At 51.2% G+C, this 20,324-nt stretch overlaps 5 protein-coding genes and 1 non-coding gene across 6 annotated transcripts; 3 read left to right on the top strand and 3 right to left on the bottom strand.

The window, feature by feature from the left end:
- Positions 1-1,633: 1,633 nt before the first annotated feature.
- On the bottom strand, positions 1,634-4,230 carry GGI43DRAFT_324915 (S-adenosyl-L-methionine-dependent methyltransferase). The gene is made up of 3 exons (XM_083201899.1): positions 3,027-4,230; positions 2,749-2,953; positions 1,634-2,690 (listed from the first exon to the last, which is right to left on the bottom strand). The coding sequence occupies exons 1-3, from the start codon at positions 3,904-3,906 to the stop codon at positions 2,225-2,227; spliced, it is 1,551 nt and encodes a 516-aa protein (XP_083061933.1). The 5' UTR covers positions 3,907-4,230; the 3' UTR covers positions 1,634-2,224.
- A 1,621-nt stretch (positions 4,231-5,851) lies between these two features.
- On the top strand, positions 5,852-7,553 carry GGI43DRAFT_324898 (uncharacterized protein). The gene is made up of 2 exons (XM_083201898.1): positions 5,852-6,271; positions 6,352-7,553. Exons 1-2 carry the CDS (start codon positions 5,993-5,995, stop codon positions 7,216-7,218), a joined length of 1,146 nt encoding a protein of 381 aa, XP_083061932.1. The 5' UTR covers positions 5,852-5,992; the 3' UTR covers positions 7,219-7,553.
- Positions 7,554-8,653: 1,100 nt separating this feature from the next.
- GGI43DRAFT_324246 (uncharacterized protein) lies at positions 8,654-10,905 on the top strand. The gene is made up of 2 exons (XM_083201891.1): positions 8,654-10,335; positions 10,429-10,905. The coding sequence occupies exons 1-2, from the start codon at positions 8,896-8,898 to the stop codon at positions 10,738-10,740; spliced, it is 1,752 nt and encodes a 583-aa protein (XP_083061931.1). The 5' UTR covers positions 8,654-8,895; the 3' UTR covers positions 10,741-10,905.
- GGI43DRAFT_433070 (uncharacterized protein) lies at positions 10,744-14,467 on the bottom strand (the record flags this gene model as incomplete). Its single annotated transcript, XM_083209685.1, has 3 exons — positions 10,744-13,970; positions 14,047-14,361; positions 14,435-14,467. 3 exons carry the CDS (start codon positions 14,465-14,467, stop codon positions 11,070-11,072), a joined length of 3,249 nt encoding a protein of 1,082 aa, XP_083061930.1. The 3' UTR covers positions 10,744-11,069.
- Positions 14,468-15,316: 849 nt separating this feature from the next.
- GGI43DRAFT_t82 lies at positions 15,317-15,406 on the bottom strand. Its single transcript has one exon. It is a non-coding gene; the product is annotated as a tRNA-Arg (tRNA).
- Positions 15,407-17,158: 1,752 nt separating this feature from the next.
- Positions 17,159-19,485, top strand: GGI43DRAFT_382160 (uncharacterized protein; the record flags this gene model as incomplete). The annotated part of the gene is made up of 4 exons (XM_083203216.1): positions 17,159-17,192; positions 17,699-18,011; positions 18,435-18,769; positions 18,842-19,485. 4 exons carry the CDS (start codon positions 17,159-17,161, stop codon positions 19,483-19,485), a joined length of 1,326 nt encoding a protein of 441 aa, XP_083061929.1.
- Positions 19,486-20,324: the final 839 nt, after the last annotated feature.

Genomic DNA, 20,324 nt, shown 5'->3' with positions numbered 1-20,324 from the left:
GCGCGGGTTTCTTCCGCACCAGAGTTGGAAAGAGTTCTGTAGATGCCCCTGCTGCGTGAGGGGAAAACAACAGCAATCTGATATGTCGTATTTTCGCTTTTGTCGTACTTCTGTTCGTCAAGCCGTGCTTCTGGAATATGCTTGGATGTCTCTAGGCAGTAAGAATCCTGTCTTGCTAGAGTCGTTGTTTGTTCTCACAATCAACAACCAAGGGGACACAAAGCAACGAAAGCTGACTTCTTGGTCATACACAGCCCAAATTTGGAAAGAAAAAAAGAGTACGAGAGAGGGAGAAGAGGAGGACAGAAGAGGATGGGAATTGATGAGAAGAAGAGAAGAAGAAAACGAACGAAGGCAGAGGCCAAATGTAACCACATCGTCCAAGACACCAAGACTCACAGCAATCAAACTAGAGCAAGCCCCCGAAATGGCCTCCGCATGCTCGCCGTCTTCCTGGTCCAAGTAAGCACGGGTCGATCTATGCAAGAGCCACTATTCGTGAGAAGCTAAAGAGAACCCTTGTCGTGCATCCCATCCTACCCGGCGACCCCCGGCGGGCTAAAATGGTATCAATCTCTGGATGTGTATACGCGGTCTATGGTGTACTGTTTAGTAGTTGAAGTAGTGGTAGCTGTAGCAGTAGCAGTAGTACAAGTACCTTTCAGAGCACCAAGAACTACGTACAGTACGGGTACAAGCTTGCGCCCGATTGCTATTGCCAGTAATATCTCATTCTTCAGCAGATACTTTTGGCATCGTATTCCGAGCAGCTTCTGCTCAATTGGATAGTGGCCCATGTTACTGTAGAGGAGAGATCCCACTGCTACTGCATATCACTATTCTTATCGGTGGTAGTGGGAGTAGTGGTACAAGCATTCGGAAGCTTCCGTTTTCCGTTCCGAGAACCTGCCAAATCATCAGACAGAGTCACATTTCTCAGACCATTACAAATTGCAAATCACACAGTTCCGATGATAATTGGGGTGGAACTATGTATTCTACAAGCTGTGTTACCGTACCTGCTAGTGGCAGTTCGCACTAGTAAGAGGCAGTTGAGGTGATTGAAGGATCGCCATGTCTGTCTCTCCACAACTGGCCCCTTTTAGCGGCAAGCCACGTCCCCGTAATAGTGGTGCTGCAAATACTGTCTGCTGCCCGTCTTGCCCTCGTTGGCAGTAGTACTGCTACTAGTAATCCCTAGGTCCGGACCGTAGCGCCGCCGTCGTTCTCAGACGTTTAATTTTGGCTATCAAAAGGCCCATACCACTGCTATAATAGCCGGCTAGGTGCATCTCGCACATCTATAAAGAGGGTAGCCAAATAGACCAGCCGAAATAAAACAACTAGCGAGCTCTATTGCCAAGTAGTTGCACGAGCTAGCACAACTGTCAATATGATAAAAACGACAACCTAATAAGAAAAAATGGACAGCCATGTGGCACGGCGGAGCATCTCATCATAGGTGCTCAAAATCCCAGCCGTTTTCCAAGACCCTTGCGTCCGCTTCGCCGACTATCCCAGATACCGGGAAGCCCAGAGACCGAGCTACTGGCATTAATATTGCCAAAGGGCTGATCCTTTACCCATATGTCACCGCAAGAGAGCATGTGAATACCGGAAGGCAAGCCACCCTTGTGAGACCTGCTTCTCGCTGTCAACCACTAGAGTGTGTTACATGTACGCAATACGAGTGTGTCAAGCCGCTCCCAAGAACCGGGTCAGAGAGAAATGAACTGTGCACGGAGCCGCTAAACGATGCGGCCGAGACGCCGTCTTGGCCGCAAAAAGGCGACCCTTTCCATAAGTATGGTCTCGGACATGTTCCTCTTTAGTAGGCCTGCAATAAACGACAAGAGGCGCAGGTGGAGCGCGGGTCGGTGCTCTCGTTGGTCCATTCGTATATCATGCTGTCCCTTGCAGTACGCAGGTGCTGCTTAGATCGAACCACTATCCCGTCATATCCGCCGTTCCCTGTTCTCTTGGGTGCTTCTTTCGCCAAAGACGAGAGTCGTCATGACATCTTTCGGTGGAAACTAAGATAATCGGGGGAGCGCAGAATACCACGCATCTTCCCTTAAAAAGAAATCATATTAAAAATGTTTAATTTTAGTCAATCCTCAATCAAAAGGAGAACCATTAATTCCAATACTAGTTCGAGATCCGAATCAAGTGTTGCCATGTAAAATATAGATAGATCGCTAATAACACCATATTGCACAGAGTATTACGGCCTCTGCGCATATATAACATGAAATGGCATGTACATGAGCTTAGAATCGTCAAAGTAGGCCTGCCGGACTTCCATCAGCAGTACTTCCACTTGCTCTCGGTTCCACCCCAGGCCTCGCGTCAACGGTCCCAGAGCAATTGCCTGAATGCCATCCAAAAGTATAGTTCGCCAGTAGAGGCCAACCGTCTTGAGGACTTTATTCTTGGGCCAAGTCCCGATGGGCACATGCAGCACGCGCTCTGTAACATTGGTAAAGCCCGCGCTCTGCATCATGTCAGATATTCTACCGTCGGAAGCGGTATCCAAATCGATACCAAGGGCTGCCAGTCCTTCTGTTACATGTTTCCAGTAACGTGCAACGGGATGTTCTGGAGGCATCTCGCCATTTCCATCTGGCAGGGCACTTTTGGGAGTGTGATGAATTTCTTGGAGCTCAATCCAACCGCCAATTTTGAGATGCCTAGCATATCTATAAGCAATTGTTCTACTGCAAAGGAGAAAACAACATGATAACTCACTCTATAGCCCTTCGAAAAAGCTTCATCCAATCTCTAACAGCCATCACTGTGTGCCGAGAATGAATGTAGTCGAAATGGTTGCGGGGATGCAACCACGGCGATTCCACATCATCTACCATGAATCGAACATTGGGCGGTAGCCAGTCTGGCTGGATAGGCGATAAGTCGATTCCAAGTATATGGGCGCTCAAGTACTTGTCTCCCACTAGGCAAACGGCGTTAGAAAATCCCAGCATCAAGAGTCAAGGTATCATGAACAAGGACTGATGACAACTCACTTTCAATTGGCCAAATTCCTGTCCCAGTTCCAATATCGAGAATTTCTTGCGGGTTGTCGCCGATGGGGGCAAAGTGCAACTTTTGGCTACAAAGCAGCTTGACCATGGCGTGCTTCATATCCTCCCTCTCTTGCTCCACGTCGTCATTGGGGAAGTTGTAGGTGCCTTCACGATATCGATGGTATCGCCGGCCATTTTCATACATATAGTCGCGAACAGAAGACATGACAGATGTGCTTGCTGAGCTGGCAGAGTCACTGTCATAACCGGCATCAGACCCGGCGTCAGACCCGGCGTCATCGCCGTGTACGGATCCGATGCTGTCGGCGCTGTCATCGGCAATGATGGATTCCCCGGCTTGGTCCAGTGCTTCTCGAGATAGTTGCTCCTGCTCCGCGGCAGAGAGATTTGGAAATATAGAGACTCCATTTGGATGGGTTAAGGGAGAGCCTATTGACCCTGGCCCTATCGCGTGCTCCAGCGGTTTGAACGTTTCAGAATAACTTTCTGTCGGTTCTGTTGATCCCGTCACTGTGTCTTTTTTCGGATTCAAAGGGGGTAGAATAGGATTGCTCTGTTCATGTCCGCATATATTCCCATTTCCGTTTCCATTTGAGATAGCTGTCGGGCTCTGCAAAAGATCGGATATCTTCAAAGCTGGCTGCTGATAGGCAACAGCATGAGGAGCTTGTGAGGCAGCGCCATATTGAGGTGTGGGCTCGTGGTGCAAATCACCGCCGTTAGTGTTGGCTGTGAAGTTATGATTCGCCCTGGAAGAGCTGGCCGAGCGGCTAGCAGTGTTCGTCGCGCCATTAGTGGGAGAGGGAGAGCGTGTCGTATGAGACGAGCTCTTGAAGCCATTCTGGGGGTGTCTATCCATCGCGAAAGCCAGGCGAGTGAATTTGTGATCCAAGGAGAGTGGCCGGTATGAAAGAAGCAAAGAAAATGAATGGTCGTGGCTTGTTGAAGGAAGTACGCCGAAAGAAGTAGTGTTGCTCAGAGGCCAGGCCGTGATTAAGCCAAGTCACAAGTAGTACCTTGATACATGTATTTTACCCTCCGGTGGCTTTCTTGCTTAACACACAGAGAACTTGGGGCAAAATACATAACGGTGTCTTTGTTCGGGGACGTGAACGCCGCAATGTCTCGGGGAATCACTTTATGGTCGCCAAAAAGAAAAAAGCAACGAATGCTTTGGTGACGGCAGCTCTAGTGACCCGCCACGGCCGGGAAGGAAGAAGGATTAATTGCCAGGTTTCAGGGGTACTTGAGGACGTGCTTGGCGGCTGAAGCACGAGGCCTCACATGTGAAAGCAGCCGGGCCTGTTGATGAAGATGAAAAGCTGCAATTCAAATGGGCTGCCTTTTTCTTTCAATCGTACGTAGATTCGAGGTAGTAATTAGACGGCAATCAGACGTCGGAGCAGGTGGAGAACAGCTTAAAACAGGGCCCGATCGCGACGCTCAGAAGCAAAGCATTTAGTGCTGGAATCGAGGAGTCTAGAATTGAAAAGGGCCACTAAAGGTGTCAGTAGTTGGAAGATCGGGCTCCATGATATAGTCGCCGAGACGCTCTGCGCAGAGCCAGCTGAAGGCAGCTCGATGATAGTTGACGAGTTACAGCGCTTGATGTCGTTTTTAGTGGACACGCGGCCGCCCGTGGGGCTGAGCCGTTGGAGCGTTGGAGGGGAGGTTTAGCCACGAACAGCGGGTACTGATAATACGATGCGTCACACTCAGATTCAATCGGTGATCCGTGCTGGTTAGTCTGGGAATGAATGGCAAGGCCAACAGCAACCACACTTGGGACAAATTATGACAAAATCCTGCTGCTTTATGCCTCGTTCTTTCTAGACTTGAATTGCCTGTTCCTTTTCTTTAATTGTTGTGTGTCCTGCTGTGGAACTAGGGTGCATGCATGCCGCCATGCATAGTTGCGAGCGCCTTGTGTGTAGCATTCCGTATTATAAGGCTATCTTCTCAAACTCTCGGGCGAGGATATCCCGAATCTGCCAGAGATCAGACGCAAAGGAGCGCCCATTTCTCACTCAACGTGGCTGAGAGGATGGCAAGCAAATCTCTCTATCTAGTATTCCGCGTTCCATTGCTGGTACTCGGTGGTGATTTGTAAAATTATGCCACACAGAACCAACATGGAAGCACGGAATAGCCTTCAGTGTGGCTCGAACCAACGAACGCTCCATTGAACAGAATCTCCTGTATAGGCAAACGGTACAAACTGATATGCAGTACTTCGTACGACAAAAGACGGATGCTTCATATCCACTTTGTGGTTGTTAGACCAACCACTTTTACGAAAAAATTGAGCCCCGTCAATTCGCCAGGCTTGGCTGCAAGGAGGAAGTTGCCCGACGTTTCATTTGCAGATGCATGAAATAAAAGCTTTGCTCTCCATCGTTGCCGCCGGCTAGTGGGGATTTTCATTAGCGGCAGATCCCTTGAGCCAGCCATTTGAACGTTGCTGAACGATGACGCTCATCTATAGGCGCCAACTTGGAAAAGTGAGACTGCGAATGAGAGCGCTTCGAGCCCTCACCTCACCTCATTTCATCTCAATCTCATCTCATCCCATATTACTCGTCTCATTTATCGTGCTACCCTGCATACTGAATAAAAAAAAGGTTTATTTCACAAAAAAGCCAACTGCAATTAATTTTTCTTAATAGCCATGATTCTCTGTTTAACTCCGGCTTTTCATCTCAAAAGCCCACTTTTCGTCGGACCTTAGCAGTCGGCGATATCAACTATCGCTCATATTAGTGCCTGTCTACGGAACAGAATAGCAATATGTATTACGGGAACGTTCATTATACTAGTAGCACAACTTCTCAAATCTCACAACCCCCTACCTTCAACTCCAGATTCGTCCACGCACAGCACAGCACATCTCGTGCAACTCATCTTAATTAGAGAAACTACTCATAATACTACCAGCCCCTCACTTCATGTCGCGCAGCAACGCAAAGACGCCTCGCTGCGTTGGCAGCCCGTCCTTTGCCCCAGATGAAGTAATCCAAGATGGCCCGCGGCTCAAGCAAGCTCAAGAGCTGCTGGCAGCAAATGACCTGTACAACGCCAGCCGTGTCCTGCTTAGCCTACCTGAGAGAGATGCATTCACGTATCATGCCATGACAAGTGTCAAATTGGCCGAGGTACAGCACGTTGTCGGGTTGGGCGGCATCAATGGCCTGCACGCCTGGTATCGTGGTGAAGAAAACACGCCTGTAAGCTGTCACCTCCCCTTCTCCTCTCCTATTTCAAATTCTATGAGCAACGAGCTAAAGTGGGAATTTCATGGACACAGAGAGACCCTCCACCCCTGCCGGATATCGAGGCATACATCTCTATTTTCAGCCCTTCAACTGCCACAGCCTCGGCCTTGAAAAATTTTGAGACAAATGCGAAAAAGACATCTATCCGATCCGAAGTTGCGAGCCATATCGCAGGGAAGCGATTCATCCACCCGGCTCTGGCCGCCCAACTAACCATTCCCAAAGCAAAGAAGCCGCCGAGTGAGAATCCATACTTTGACTTTTGGGCTTGGTCTTGCCGAAACTTGGAGTGGTGCGGGCCATGCGCTTCATCGGAGAGAGTAGCAACAAGTCACCATGTGCTCCCCATTTTCATGCATCATTTCGGTTGTGCGACACCATCACACGAGAGCTTGGAGGTGTTGAGAATCCTGGCAGACGGCCGAGCCATTGCGGATATGGGCTCGGGTAATGGGTACTGGACGTTTCTGCTGAGGCGGTATGGACTGACGGTGCATCCGGTGGACAACATGCAGAGCGAGTGGAGGGTCAACTGGATCGATGACACGGCGATCATAGACGGTGTGAAGTGGCTACGAAAGAATGAAAATGGCAAAGACATGGTCCTCCTGTTGGTCTATCCCGTTGTCGGAGGGGGTGTCGGAGGAGGCGCCGAGGGCAGCTTCACCAGGGGCCTCGTCAGTGCTTTCCAAGGAGACACCATTGCGGTTGTTGGAACACAGAACATGAACGGTTATACCGGATTCAAGGGCATGACGATGGATACTTTTATGGAGCAGGAGCACAAGGAGTGGACAAAGGTGGTACAGATTCCACTACCGAGCTTTGCTGGCAAGGACGAGGCGCTGTATGTCTTCCAGAGAGGAGATAGAGTGCCCAGCGCATCGAGCTCAAGTTGAAGTGACGTGTCAGTAGATGCAAGGAGTATGCTATGCTTTGCAGGTTGAAAACTCGGGAATGGGATACAAAATGAAATGCGGTATAGAGTGAAATAAATGAAATAAACGATGTACATATATGATATCAAAACTTATTAAAGAAGACCAGGGTGATATTGCTCCGGGGCTGCTTCAGATGAATGTTTAGCTCCATGCCATTTTATACGTTTTATGGCCCGATAGCTGCTGTTATTTCAAATCCCGGTGTATAGGCTCTACCAGAGAAACTCATGATAATTTGGCAGAATTCAGATAAATTGACTCAGTCAGCTTACTCCTAGACATGTGCATTAAGTGACGGAGAATGATTAATTGCAGCAAAACTTCCTAGCACTCATAGCGTTGAAATTCGCCCTTTCATGTGACATACATGAGGCTCTGCAGGATGATAGCGCTAGTTTCGGGTCACTGCGGCCTTTGCTTACGGAGTGAGTACATATAGTCGGTGTGCGAATGCTACGGAATACTAGCAAGAGCAGAGATCAACCTATGGGTATACGGATGCCTGCCACGGGCCACGGAGTGCCCAGATGCATACGGTGTAATGACGATTACAGACAATGTAGAAGTATGGATTCATCACTGGGAGCGCACCGACTCACTCAATCACTATTTCTCATACCCAAGTCGCCAAGCAGGTTAAACAACAGGGTTGAAACTAACTAACTGACGGGCTCCACCTCCTGCTTGGGGCTGAGCAGCACGCGTTGAATGTCTATTCTATGGAGCTCTCGCAATGATAGCGGGCTACAAGGAACAATCATCCTACTCTAATGGCCACTACGTAGCATTTTCAGGGCCTTCGGGGACGGTGATGCGACTCTGTTCGCATAGGGGCACGTGTTTACGTGTTGTAAACTCGTATACAGGCGTGTAAGCGGCAACTGTGACGAAATGACTGATCAACTTGTCCATTACGTCAAATGCTTGTCTTGTATCGTATCTGTTTCAACAGTGCAGGTAATTACTGAATGCCAAACAAGTAGCATTCCTACCTCATAGCGGCAGAAATAAAATAAAAAAAAAGTATAGGTTCGAGGCAGTAGGATCAGCCTCCTACCTAGGCTACCACCTACCTAAACTGAGCGGCTGACACGAAGTTCTCAACTCCCTCCGAATCTTACCTCGAGTCCAGCCGGATAGTGGCCTCACACGGCCCATGCCCTCTGACGGGCAAAAAGAGGGGCGCCCTTCAGCTGCTCGAGCGCCTGAACTGCCGCTGGCCCTGCCCACCTGCAGCGGCTCTGCGCTCTAAGCACCTGTAAGGCGTAGCGCATATGCAGGTGGCCTGTATTGCCTCCAGTTTATTGTCTGGGCTACTTGCTAGGTGCATATTCTTGCGCTGCAATAGACTGACAGCCGCCGACGAGTCGTGTTTGCTTTAGTCCTCCGACAGCTGTGGCCCAGCCGTCTTTTTTTTCTTCCTCCATCATCACCATCGACGTTGGCATTGTTGTTGCTTCTGCTGCTAGAACTCTCTCTAGAGATCCTACTACACCTAAACAGCCCACTCGAGCACTGGTGGCTGTTATTAGCGGAGCACGGCCGGCGTTTGTTCCCCAGCCGAAACAAAAACGAACCAATAATTGATACAAACTCACTCCCGCCAGACGCCACCCCGCGCGCGAAGCTCCCGCCATGGACCATCCCGGAGCGACCATTTCCCTGGCCTCAATCACCAATCCCAGGGCCAGATCGAGGTCCCGCGACGGGCGCTTCATCGACGAGCCCAAGCAGCCACAGCGGCCTGCGTACGGCGAGTCGCGCGAGTCCAGCTACGTGTATGCCGACGATGAGCTGGATCGCAGATCTGGCCGTGGCTCTGGCGCCCTTTTGCCATACCCAGAAGACGACCACCTAGTTGAAAAGTATAATCGCCGGCACGAGGAAGCCGACGCCTTGGCTTACGGCCGGTCGCCGAGCCGAGGCCATCAGAGCTCCAAATCGCACGACTACAGCAGCGAGATTAGGAAGCACTCTGACTCCGAACGCGACTCCAGAGGTCACCGACGCTCCCACACCTTGACCGTAGACGTTGATCCTCGCGACCGGTCTCGTTCTCGAGACCGATCACGATCAAGAGATGGCCGAAGCGGGCGGGATAGGTCTCCCCAGCCACCTACCGGTCGTATGTCCAGCTTGACAGTCAACACTGGGCCTCGAACGACAACTCTTTCACTCGCGTCTGCGCCAGGATCTCCGCTACTGGAATCGTACCATGGAACATATCAGAACTGCTCGCCTATGCCCTCGCCTTTGTTGCTGGCGTCCAGGCACCCGGGCGATCTCCCAAGAATCGCGGATACTTTCTCACCGCTCTCTGACGGTGAAGGCGACACCAGGCTCAACAGGCGAGCTCGCTTCCACGATCCGCAGGACATTGCCTCTCGTCTTGCCCAGGCCCTCAAGGGCAACCACAGGCCAGATGTTGCGCCATTCATCGAAATCCTCCCCAGCCTGTCGCACGAGCAGGTCATGGAGCTCCGCGCCGAGTACAAACAGATTGTAAAGACCGGCACGGACCGCAAGGGCGTCAACATTGCCAAACACATTCGCGCTCGCTTCAAGGACGAGGATCCCCTCTTGATGAAGGCGTGCTATGCTGTTGCTCTAGGGCAGTGGGAGAGCGAATCCTACTGGGCCAACTTCTGGTACCAGGGTGACAAGACGCGCCGAGAGCTGCTGATCGAGTCGCTCATGGGTCGCACAAACGAGGAGATCCGCCGCATCAAGGATTCCTTCTCAGACAAGAAGTATGACAACAGCCTGACCAAGTGCATGAAGACGGAGCTAAGGGAAGATAAATTCAAAAAGGCCATCTTGATGGTCTTGGAGGAGCGCCGTATGGAGGAGTACGACTATGAGGGCCGCAGGCTGCCGCTTGACTACAAGCTCATCGATCAGGATGTCGAGGACTTGCACAAGGCTGTCAAGTCCGACAAGGGCGGAGAGACCATGATGATTACCATTGTCGTGCAGCGCAGCGACGCCCACCTGCGCGCTGTTCTCAAGGAATACGAGCACCAATACCGCAGCAACTTTGCGCGTGACGCGCTCAAGAAGAGCAACAATCTTGTGGTATGTATCACTTGACAACCCCCGAAGAAAACAAAAAGAAGAGAGGAATGAGTGAATGAGTGAATACTAACAAAAGCTTTTTAATAAAATTAGGGCGAACTCCTCGCACACATCCTCAACGGCGTCATCAACCGCCCCGTCCGCGACGCCCTCCTCCTGCAACACGCCATCACCGCCTCCCGCAAGGACTCCCTGCGCCGCGAACTGCTCATCTCGCGCCTCGTGCGCTTCCACTGGGACAACTTCCACATGCAGGACGTCAAGAAGGCCTATCGCGAGCGCTACGGCCAGGACCTGCAGGACGCCGTGCGCGGCGCCACCAGCGGCGAATGGGGCATGTTCTGCCGCGAGCTGTGCATTGCGCGGATGCCCAACGAGGTACGGAGGATGGAGGGTACTCGATAGATTATGAAAATCTTTTTTTTATATATTATCCATATATATATACTATATCCATAGATACCTTATCTGGCCAGGAGGGAGGCGATGACGCTTACTTGTATGAGAAATATTGGACTTGATTTGGTATTATCTGTTTTTGGAAAGACACTAAACATGGATTTTGAATGAAGCTTGGAGAAACGTTATGCACGACATGTCATCTGAAGCGTGTCCTAATGAAGGAGGATGCAATAAACTATTACCTATGTATACAAAATATATATGCTTGTTTTATTTTTGGCACAGCTCTATGCAATCGAAAAGTCCAAGCCTCTATTCAGAATATACACAGGCTACTTCTTTGAGCCCTTGCCTCCTCTACCTCCCTTTCCTTGACCTTTACCCCCGCCTTTGCCTTTGCCACCACCAGAAGACCCTTTGTCGCCTCCACTTGCGCCAGCCAACATGACTCTTACTTTGCTGACGGGTATAGTGTTGACAATCTCCTCTGGCTTGAGGGCCTTGATGAGCTCAATCTCCCTGGGCCACATCTTCTCCTTATCTCTTGCGCTCTCGTCAATGACGCCTTTCCTGGCGGAATCAGTCTTCAGTCGGTCCAACACCTCCTTAACCGCCTTACCCTTCTTCACAGAGCCCGGCTGCATCTTGACCTTGTACTTGAACCGAACCAGAGCGTTCCAAGGCGCACAAACGGGGATGACTTCGATAATCTCATCTCCAGCCAGCGGCGTGCCGACCAAGGTGTCCAAGTTCGTCGCCTTCTCGGCTTCATCAGGCTCCCCTACGTCGAGGCCTTCGTTCATCATAGCCCGGCGAATCTCTTCTTGTTCTGCGACTTCCTTTTGCTTCCGCTCATGTTGAGCCCGTCGGCGCTCCTTCATGGCTTCCATTTCAGCCTGCCGTTGGGCTTTTGCGGCTGCCTCTGCTTCAGCCCGCTGTCGACCAGCCGTAGCTCCTAAAAAGGCTTCTGCTGTAATACGATCCTCCTCATCCTGGTCTTTGTATTTTTGGGCAATCTTTTTCGCCTTTCCTTTTTGTCCACGTTTTTGGGTTCCTTTCTTGGTTGTCTCTGAGGTTTTTGTTGAATGTGAAGAGATTCTACTGGGCGCCTCAGACACTTCGGTAGCAGGTTCAGAAGGTGCTACCTCGTCTTCCTCGCTACCATGCTCCTCTTCATCTCCATCTGCCTCATCTTCTCCCTCTCCTTGCTTGTCTTCAGGGGCATCTACAGATGAAAGAGCAGCTTCCTCCTTTGCAGGCTGGTCGCCAATATTCACTGTTGATAACTCGTCGGCCATGTCATCTGCAGCTTCATCTTCGTTCCCGGAGCTTTGTAGAGGATTCGCTCGTCTCTCATGACTAGATAGGTTTTCGTCGTCCGAGGCATCTGAATCATCAATCTCCTCCGTATTTTCCAGCTCCTCTTCACCGGCGGTCGCCCCTTCTGCGGCTGTAGATGAGTGTTCGTCTTGTACTCGGTGCTTCAAATGCGAGCCTTTACTCTGTTCACTAATTTTGAATACGAATCCTAAACCGATCAGGAGCTGAGTAGGGGGTAGATAATTCTTCTTCCCCTGAATAATGAAGTTTCCGGCGGGCATAATTTCTCCTGTTGAAGCCGATTTGGATACTTGATCTGCATTGACCCACCAAGCGCCCATGCCCGCCTTAGAATCCCAAGCCTCTGAGGTGCAGACTGAAAGCGATCCTGCCTGGGACAGAGTTGCTGGAGGAATTGGGGCATCCGGCGTGTTTGGGTTGTTTTTAATCACAATATTTGCCGCGCCTCGTATATCGGCATGGCAGTAAATGTCTCCTTTCCGCAGGTATCTCCTGTAGAGTATTTCACTTTGCTGGGGGTCTTTCCCTCCAAGGACCAAATAGCCATCAGAGGAGATAAACCACAGGAACTTTTCAAACCACAATTGCTTCCGAATGGGCTGAAGAAGAGCTTTTTCTTGCTTCAGACCCTTTTTCAAATCTTCGGCAATCTTATGCTCCGTACTCTTCAAGGCCTTGGTTGCCTGTTGCTGAGTTTTTTCTTCTTTAATAGCAGCTGACCTTCGTTGTTCATAATACTCTCTAGCGTTGCTCCAGGGGCTAACATTGAGGACAATGTCAACTGTGAGGAGCTTCGCGGGCTTTGTATCCTTCGTTGAAGTAGCTTCACTCTGCCCTTCTTCCGAGTCGCTCTCGTCAATTTCGTATGGGTTGGCTTCTTCTTCCTCGTCCTCGTCTTCGTCAAACTCCTCCTCTGCGAGAAGGAGGGTAATTGTGTTCTCAGACAATTTGAGAGGAAGACTGATGGTTTCGGCAACGGGGTTCTGTCGCTTCTTCTCCCGCTCAACGAGCTTCCCAATGTCTATCCAATCCATACCCTGGGCGATAAGTCCATTTACCGCATCCATGGCCTCTTGCACGCGCTCCACGTTTGCTTCGATTGCAGCGGCTTTGCGAAGATTCATCGCCTGAGCATCTTGCAAGCCTTGGATCCTCTTGCCTTGCTCATGCCTAGCATCTTCAAGCTTCTTCTTGGCAGCTTCTTCCCTTCCAGTAAGTCGAGATTCCAACTTTTGGCCTTCCAAAGATGAGAAAAATTCGTCGACCGTTCTGTTATAGCCTTCGAATTCTAATATCTCAAATGACGAGTCCTTCTTGAACTTGTGCGGAACAAACGGATGGAAATCGTCGTAGAGTAGCCCCTCGCGCTTTTGAGACTCGTTTGCGTCAACCGGTTCGCTGGAAGAGGTCGTCCTTTTCTTGGCGAAGATGTAGCCCGTGCAGGTGGCAGATGCGGTAATGTTCTCGACAATATCACGAGCCTCGGATAAATGTTTGACCAATGCATCCAGCAATGACTCATTATCAAGCACATCGGTCAGTTTAGCGGTGATATCAAAGCTATTCGCTTGTAGAATATTCTCAACCAAAGTAGGGGGCAGCTCTGTTATGGAAACTGCCAAGGCCTTTCGCAAATCGCCACCAGATTTACCTTTCGCTTTGTTTCCAGAGAAAGTACCAGCCCCTGCGTTTGCTTCAGCTTTCTCTGCAGCAGTCTTGAGAGCATCCCTTATCCTTTCTTTTGTCAACGCGGGAATGCCGCCATAGTTCTGTCTATTCTCCAGAGAGTACTGCAGTCCAACCTGCTGCGCCTCTTGCCCCTCTCCCTCACCAACATTGCGAGAAATTGCCAAGATTTTAAGATCCGCATCGGTAAGAATAATGTTTCCGCTCTGCCTAATGTTAGCCTCCGGTCACTTAAGGCTAAATGGTTGGAAAGCTGCCTCTGCTTTCCAGTAGCTGACATACCGCAAAGAATTCCAAGAACATTCGATATTGGCCATCGCTAAACTGGAATTCGAGAATTCTGTCGGTTCCCACTTGTTGAACTGCCGTCAGTCGTCTGGTCTTGAGATATTTGCGAAGCCGAGCTACAAAGGCAGATGGAGCGGCGGCAGTGGTCCGGGCAAAGTCGGTCAAGTGGCAGCGAAATCCATTTTCTATGAGCAGTTGCTGCTTGTTGTCTGGCTTGGCGAACTTCAGAAGCAGGATCTTGGAAGATAGGTCGTAGACGTTCGCGAGTCGTAGAGTCACCAAGCTCGCTTGGAGCTCGTGCGCAATGACCTGGAGCAAGAGAAGAGCTGTCAGCGGGCAGTTTCAAGAATAAATCTATTTGAATAAAGACATTACAAAGTACCTTGACATCCAATGACGAAAATCTCTGCTTCATGCTGGCATTTGCGTCTTGCGCAGGCTCAGAGTTGGATCTGTATATACCAAGCTTGGTGCGAAACTCTGTAGGCTACCGTGGGGCACGCATGGTTGGCCGCGGGGCAGCTCTCAAACTGCTGTGACGCCATACCTAAGCATGGGCATCACGTGGCTTCGCATAACGCATTAAAGATCGAGCCAAAGCCATGTCCTGTATAAGGCTGCTCGGCATCCTGGTCGCTGTCACTGGGATTCTGAGGCAAGAACACGATTCGCGATTTCAGTTTAAAAGGAGGGGCCCAATTAATATCCTACATGGCATCTACTAGACGAGTGTTGAGATCTTTGACAGCTGCCGTAAGTGGTAGTACAAGTAGGTATTTAGTGTAGGTTAGGTACTTTGTATGCGCGACGGACTGCTCCTCTGGCTGGGTATGTCGTCAATTGCAAGAACAGTATGGTCGCAGAGCACGTGAAAATAATGCTGGATGGAATCTGACAGCAGGGTAGGAAGCAAGCACTAATTGATTGCCCTGGTTGCAGAAGTTGGTGCGAATCCTGGCTTACGAACGAGCAGTCGTATTTACTAATAAAACCTGCAGCAGAGAAATTAGCCTGCAAAAAGGTGAGACGCTCATCACTCTGATACGAGTGACGGACGCTACAAATTACCTAATGCGGACATAACAGTCAAAAAAGGGCGGCTAGGGTTATTAGCAAAGGATCCCTTGTGCCAGCTGTCGTTGTCTCCCTACAGCTCTCACAACTCATCTTGCCATGGCAGACGGCAGCGAGATCACCCAATTGACCATTGCGACAAACGAATAACAATAACAAGTCCAACAAGGTGGCAAAAAGGGCAAAAAAACGACCACGCCAGGAGTCGAACCTGGAATCTCTAGAGGGAGAGTTGCTGAAGAACCGAAATCTAGCGCCTTAGCCATTAGGCCACGCGGCCGCTAATCTTTTAAGTTGGATTGACAAGTGCTCCAATGCGATGAACAAGGCTTCACTTTTCGGACAAACCTCTGGGGAAATCAGCAGCTGAAGCCATTCGACCGAGGCACATGCGGCTACGATTGGACCCGCCGCGTCCAATCTCAGTAATCCAATCGAACGCGCAACTCAGCTTCATCCTCGGTCCACCCCCCAAATCATCGCGATTCGACGCGTCGTAGCAGGCAGCACGGGCCTCTTCCCTGCCACCTTTGTTGGATGTCTAATATTGAAACACAAGCGGCATATCCTTGTCCCCCCTCCAAGAGAACACATTTGCGATGGCGATGCTCAATCGTCCCAGCAACCGAGATAATTGAGGTGGAGATGAGGCGGGAGGCAATCAAGGTCCCCAGCAAACTGGGTATGCACGAGACGCCAGATCCATGCTGATGTTCAGGACAAATGTACGGGCAGGCCAGGGACGGCTTGCCAGAGGGAGCTTAAAGACACAGATCTGCCATGGATTGGGTACCGGGCGCCGCCGCAAAGCCCACAGCAAGCGTCATGGCCAACTGAGAGGGAAATGAGCTGCCCGAAAAGCGGACCGTGGCCTGGCCCGCGACTGGACGACTAGCGACCAGCCATCTCTCTATCTGAGCTTGGTGCTAGCAGCCATGGCCCCTCTCGTTGGAGCGATCCGACGAGGTCTGGCTTCTTCCTAGCACCCAGCCACGAAATTTCGGGTACTACAGCGTCGATTGCAGCGCTCGCACCGCGCCGCTACCATACTGCAATTATCCTGCTGCATTAGCACCGAAACAGCTCCAGCCCAATGGCGGCATTACACGATATCAATACGGGCGGCAGGGAGGGAGCGCCTTTACGTGCAGCGAACCATACAAAGTAGTCTCAGGCGGGCGACACGCCCAACCTGGCCAATGGCAGCCCAGTCCACGCAGCTCTCCGAGAGTGACGATCGTCTTGTCCGGCGAGCAATAGCCCAGAGCGCGAAGATTGAGCCCCAGCCATCTCTGTTTTCATTGCACTGATGCAGCTAAGACGGCATGTGCATCACAAAAGTGGGCGCTTGATATTCTCATACAGCCGGCGTGGGCGTCGCAGGAATAGGCGATGGGCGAGATGCAGCATCAGCTCGGACGCAGCCTGCCCTCCATGATAAGCCAAGAAGCTTTTCGGGTGGCGCCATGCCAGTGAGTTACAGGTACTGTACGACGTACGAGCAGTGGTACCAGTACGGCTCATGCTGCTCCAGGGTACGAGTGCTCCTCAGCAGGTATAGCACCGGACTACGGGTACCGTTACGAATACCGATGCTCCAGACTCTCTCTCTGTCTCGCGCTCTCTCTGGCTCGCGCGGCCTGCTCGGTACGAGTAAGCCGATGAGGCTGGATCTGGGGCTATTGGGAAAAACAGGAAGGCCCTTTAGGCCAGGAACCAGTCGCGCCAAAGGCTGGCCCGAAAATAAACAGAGCAGAGGCACACACTCACGCTTAAAAATGGGCCGTCCTTGTATAGCTGACCACGCTATGGGGGAGTTACCACTCCTACGGGGTACCACTACTGCTGCTACTACCAGATTACATTACCGGTATATTGCTACCACTAGTGGCACAGTAGCCATGAACATCAATCGCCGAGCCTGACTGGTCAATCAGCGGTCGATTCAGGGGGACGTAAGGGAAGCAAGGTGGCTGGGGAGCTCTTGGTTGCCTTTGGGGCCCCATCACGCTTACCGCTGGGTTGCAGCATCATGTCCGAGAGTCCACTGGCGACTGGAGACTCTAGTACGCCTGAGACGCAGCCTCGAGAGACCAGTGGACGAGATGCCTGCTGAGCTCGCTGAGCTTGCAGGGGAGTTGGATGAGGTTGGCTGAATGTGGAGTTGATGGCGGAGACGAGAGGCCAGGATACGACAACACTATCCCTCTTGTGATGGGAATAAACAATAACATGCCCAGACTTGGTGGCAGGTAAACATGGAGGCCCGATAGGCTTACCCTCCTTGGCAACGCAACACAGCGAGCACGCCCACAATCGCAGGCCTGGCCCCCGACCTCAAAAAGCCCATCGAGCGACGCGAGTTCTGATCCGCCATTCCTTTCCTCCAATTATCTGAATCTCCAGCAAAGAAGCAAGGACAATTGAAAGAAAAGACTCTCAGAGGTATCATATCCCTCTCTCTTTTCTTCCCACTTCGAACTTTTGTTTCCAGGAACAGAAGCTTGAGATCCTTCTTATCTTCCTTTCGTGCTACTACGGAAGGTTGTATGAGAAGATTCTCTCGCGCCAGCGCAAGCCGCCAACCTGGATTTTGAAGCTCGAGTCCCCGTGCCTTTTAGCATCTTCCCGTCCACTTACAAGGACAACGAAGCAGGCCGCCCTCAAACTCAAACCACAACTCACGAGGAGGTTCAAATCACCCTCCCTCAACACAAGCCAGCCGGACGGGAGGGTCAATTCTCTTCTCTCCCACCAAGTGCCGATCTAGTTCCTCATCGTGGTGAACACCGTGTTGAAGAAGAGATCCGTATTACGCGCGAGGAAGAACGCCACCGCCGTCCCGGTTCACGCCACTCTGAACGCTTCGTAAAGGAAGAGTTCAAGTAAGTTGACAATCTTTTTCTTATCTGTTCTCACTCCCTTCGCTTTCTGTCTCTCCTGGGCCTCATTTGCGTGAGTCAATGGAGGGAGCGAGGGAAGGGAGACAGGAGAAATAGCCGTGGGGAGAGGAACCCGCCTGCCACTGGCAGAGCTGAAATTGCTCTTCGTATTCTCCCAATCTCTTTTGCCGCGGCTTCTAGAACGCGTCAATTGGGAGTGGAGATGCGAATTGAGCACGGAGGGCGGCGGAGCTCACTATGGGGGAGCTGACAGCCGGGGGTGAGGTTCAGCTAGGGTTCCCAGCCATGCTATTTTATCCCGGCTCAGGGGGTCTAGTCCGGGCCCACAAGTGTTGGCCCAGAGACCAAGGCCAAGCAAGCTCAAGCACAAAAGGGAATCCCTCCAACTAACTCGAGTACTTTTAGATCTATTCCACCTCCTCCTCGCGACTACACTGAGACTCAAGTCAAGGTTGACTCTTCTCGCCGCTTCTCAAACCCCATTGACGCTGCTGAGCGTGAATACCGAGAACGTTTCCGTCCTCAACCTCAACCCCAGAGCTCTACCGGTCTTGAACTAGTTCAAGTTCGTCGTCCTCGACACCACCACTCCGAGAAATCTAAGAGTACCGACTTCCTCGTTGAAGAACGTACCACTGTTTCTCGTCCCAACTTCCGTGAGGAAATCAAGATCACCGAGGAAATTCGCGAGTCTTCTCCCGCCGAAAAATCAGCCAAGATGGGTTACTACGATGATGAGGGTAAGCTCAACTAACTTTCTATTATTGTCTTTCAGACGCGTGCAAGCGTACGCTAACGCGTGTCGCCGGTAGGCTCCTACCACTCTGTCCGCCAAGGCGTGGCCAAAGCTGTCGACAAGCTCCTCCCCCATCACCATCACCACCACCATCACCACCAAAACCATCATCACAACAATAATAACACTACTATCACAGAGCAAATTGATATTGTTGATGTCCACCAAGATGCTAATACGTCTCGCCGTCCAGCCGCCCCTGCCACCGAGCAGCAGCCTAACACTGTCTCCATCCCCTGCCACCACATCCGTCTGGGTGACTTCTTGATGCTCCAGGGCCGACCTTGCCAGGTCATCCGCATCTCGACCTCCTCTGCCACTGGCCAGTACCGCTACCTCGGTGTTGACCTCTTCACCAAGCAGCTGCACGAGGAGTCCTCCTTCATTGCCAACCCCGCCCCCAGCGTTGTTGTCCAGACCATGCTTGGCCCTGTCTTCAAGCAGTACCGTGTCCTCGACATGGCTGACGGCTACGTCACTGCCATGACCGAGACTGGTGATGTTAAGCAGGGTCTGTCCGTCATTGACCAGTCCAACCTGTGGTCTCGTCTCCAGCAGGCTTTCGAGTCTGGCCGCGGCAGCGTCCGTGTCCTCGTTCTCAACGATGGCGGCCGTGAGCTCGCTGTTGAGATGAAGGTCATCCACGGCTCCCGCTTGTAAGGACGCCATCTCTTGTCTCTGACAGGAAGGTTGTTCTATCCATCCTGTGGATATTCCAGGCTCGCTTTCTAGTCTGAATAATGTGAAAAATACCCCATGGGCTTGGAAAGTGAGGGTGTTGGGACGATGGCTTTGCTAATTTTACTTGGATTGGGTTGGGATGTACTTTGGATATGAGGCGGAGTGCCTAGTAGATAGGATCTACCTATATGTTGCACTGTAATTAAGATGGATTTCGTATAATCTTGCCGTTCAGTTCAGAATCGTGATTAATCCCGCATGCATCGTGAAATTGCGTACATCTGCCATGTCGCGTCATGAGCAGCTTCCAAGCGCGTCCCATGTAATATTAGATTACCCAGCTGAACGCCACTAACATGGGGGAGGCTCCACAAGTGGCCCTTTGGATTTTGTGAGTATTGATAGCGTCGGGGAGCTATTGCTCAGCCCCGCTGTATGCCGTGCTACTTTATGCTGCTAATCGTATTACTAAGTACAGTAGTATTGCTAGTAATAGACATCGCAGTACGTCTCTCTTCTCTGTGTGTTGAATTAGAGAAATGGATGACGACTTGTGTCTGGCCATCTGAGACAATGTACAAGATCGCAGTTATGGCGCCCAATAGGCCCAATAGCGAGAAGAAGGTATTCCAGGTTGAGACAGTGACCAACGCGGGACGATAGCGCTGCAAAAGAACCAGTAGGAATATAGCCGGCGGACAGTAGTACGAGCACAGTAGAGCTCGTGATTACGGCCTGTCTATACGCCCGAAGGGAGGGGAACCGTGAGGGGAAAGGGCGGCAGATAAGAAGAGCGTATATGCAGGCCACGCCATATC

The sequence above is a fragment of the Trichoderma evansii genome, assembly GCF_050947405.1.
Source record: "Trichoderma evansii strain SZMC 28006 chromosome Unknown GGI43scaffold_6, whole genome shotgun sequence".
Lineage (NCBI taxonomy): Eukaryota > Fungi > Ascomycota > Sordariomycetes > Hypocreales > Hypocreaceae > Trichoderma > Trichoderma evansii.
Note: the sequence above shows the minus strand (reverse complement) of the source record. Positions and strands in the feature narration are given on the sequence as shown.

Excerpts from the sequence above, each read along its gene's own strand:
- GGI43DRAFT_324915 (XM_083201899.1), bottom strand. The coding sequence starts at position 3,906 with ATGGATAGACACCCCCAGAATGGCTTCAAGAGCTCGTCTCATACGACA. Across the intron at positions 2,954-3,026 it reads AGGAATTTGGCCAATTGAAA|TGGGAGACAAGTACTTGAGC; the intron begins GTGAGTTGTCAT and ends CCGTTTGCCTAG. Across the intron at positions 2,691-2,748 it reads CTTTTTCGAAGGGCTATAGA|GCATCTCAAAATTGGCGGTT; the intron begins GTGAGTTATCAT and ends TAGATATGCTAG.
- GGI43DRAFT_324898 (XM_083201898.1), top strand. The coding sequence starts at position 5,993 with ATGTCGCGCAGCAACGCAAAGACGCCTCGCTGCGTTGGCAGCCCGTCC. Across the intron at positions 6,272-6,351 it reads GTGGTGAAGAAAACACGCCT|AGAGACCCTCCACCCCTGCC; the intron begins GTAAGCTGTCAC and ends TCATGGACACAG.
- GGI43DRAFT_324246 (XM_083201891.1), top strand. The coding sequence starts at position 8,896 with ATGGACCATCCCGGAGCGACCATTTCCCTGGCCTCAATCACCAATCCC. Across the intron at positions 10,336-10,428 it reads AGAAGAGCAACAATCTTGTG|GGCGAACTCCTCGCACACAT; the intron begins GTATGTATCACT and ends TAATAAAATTAG.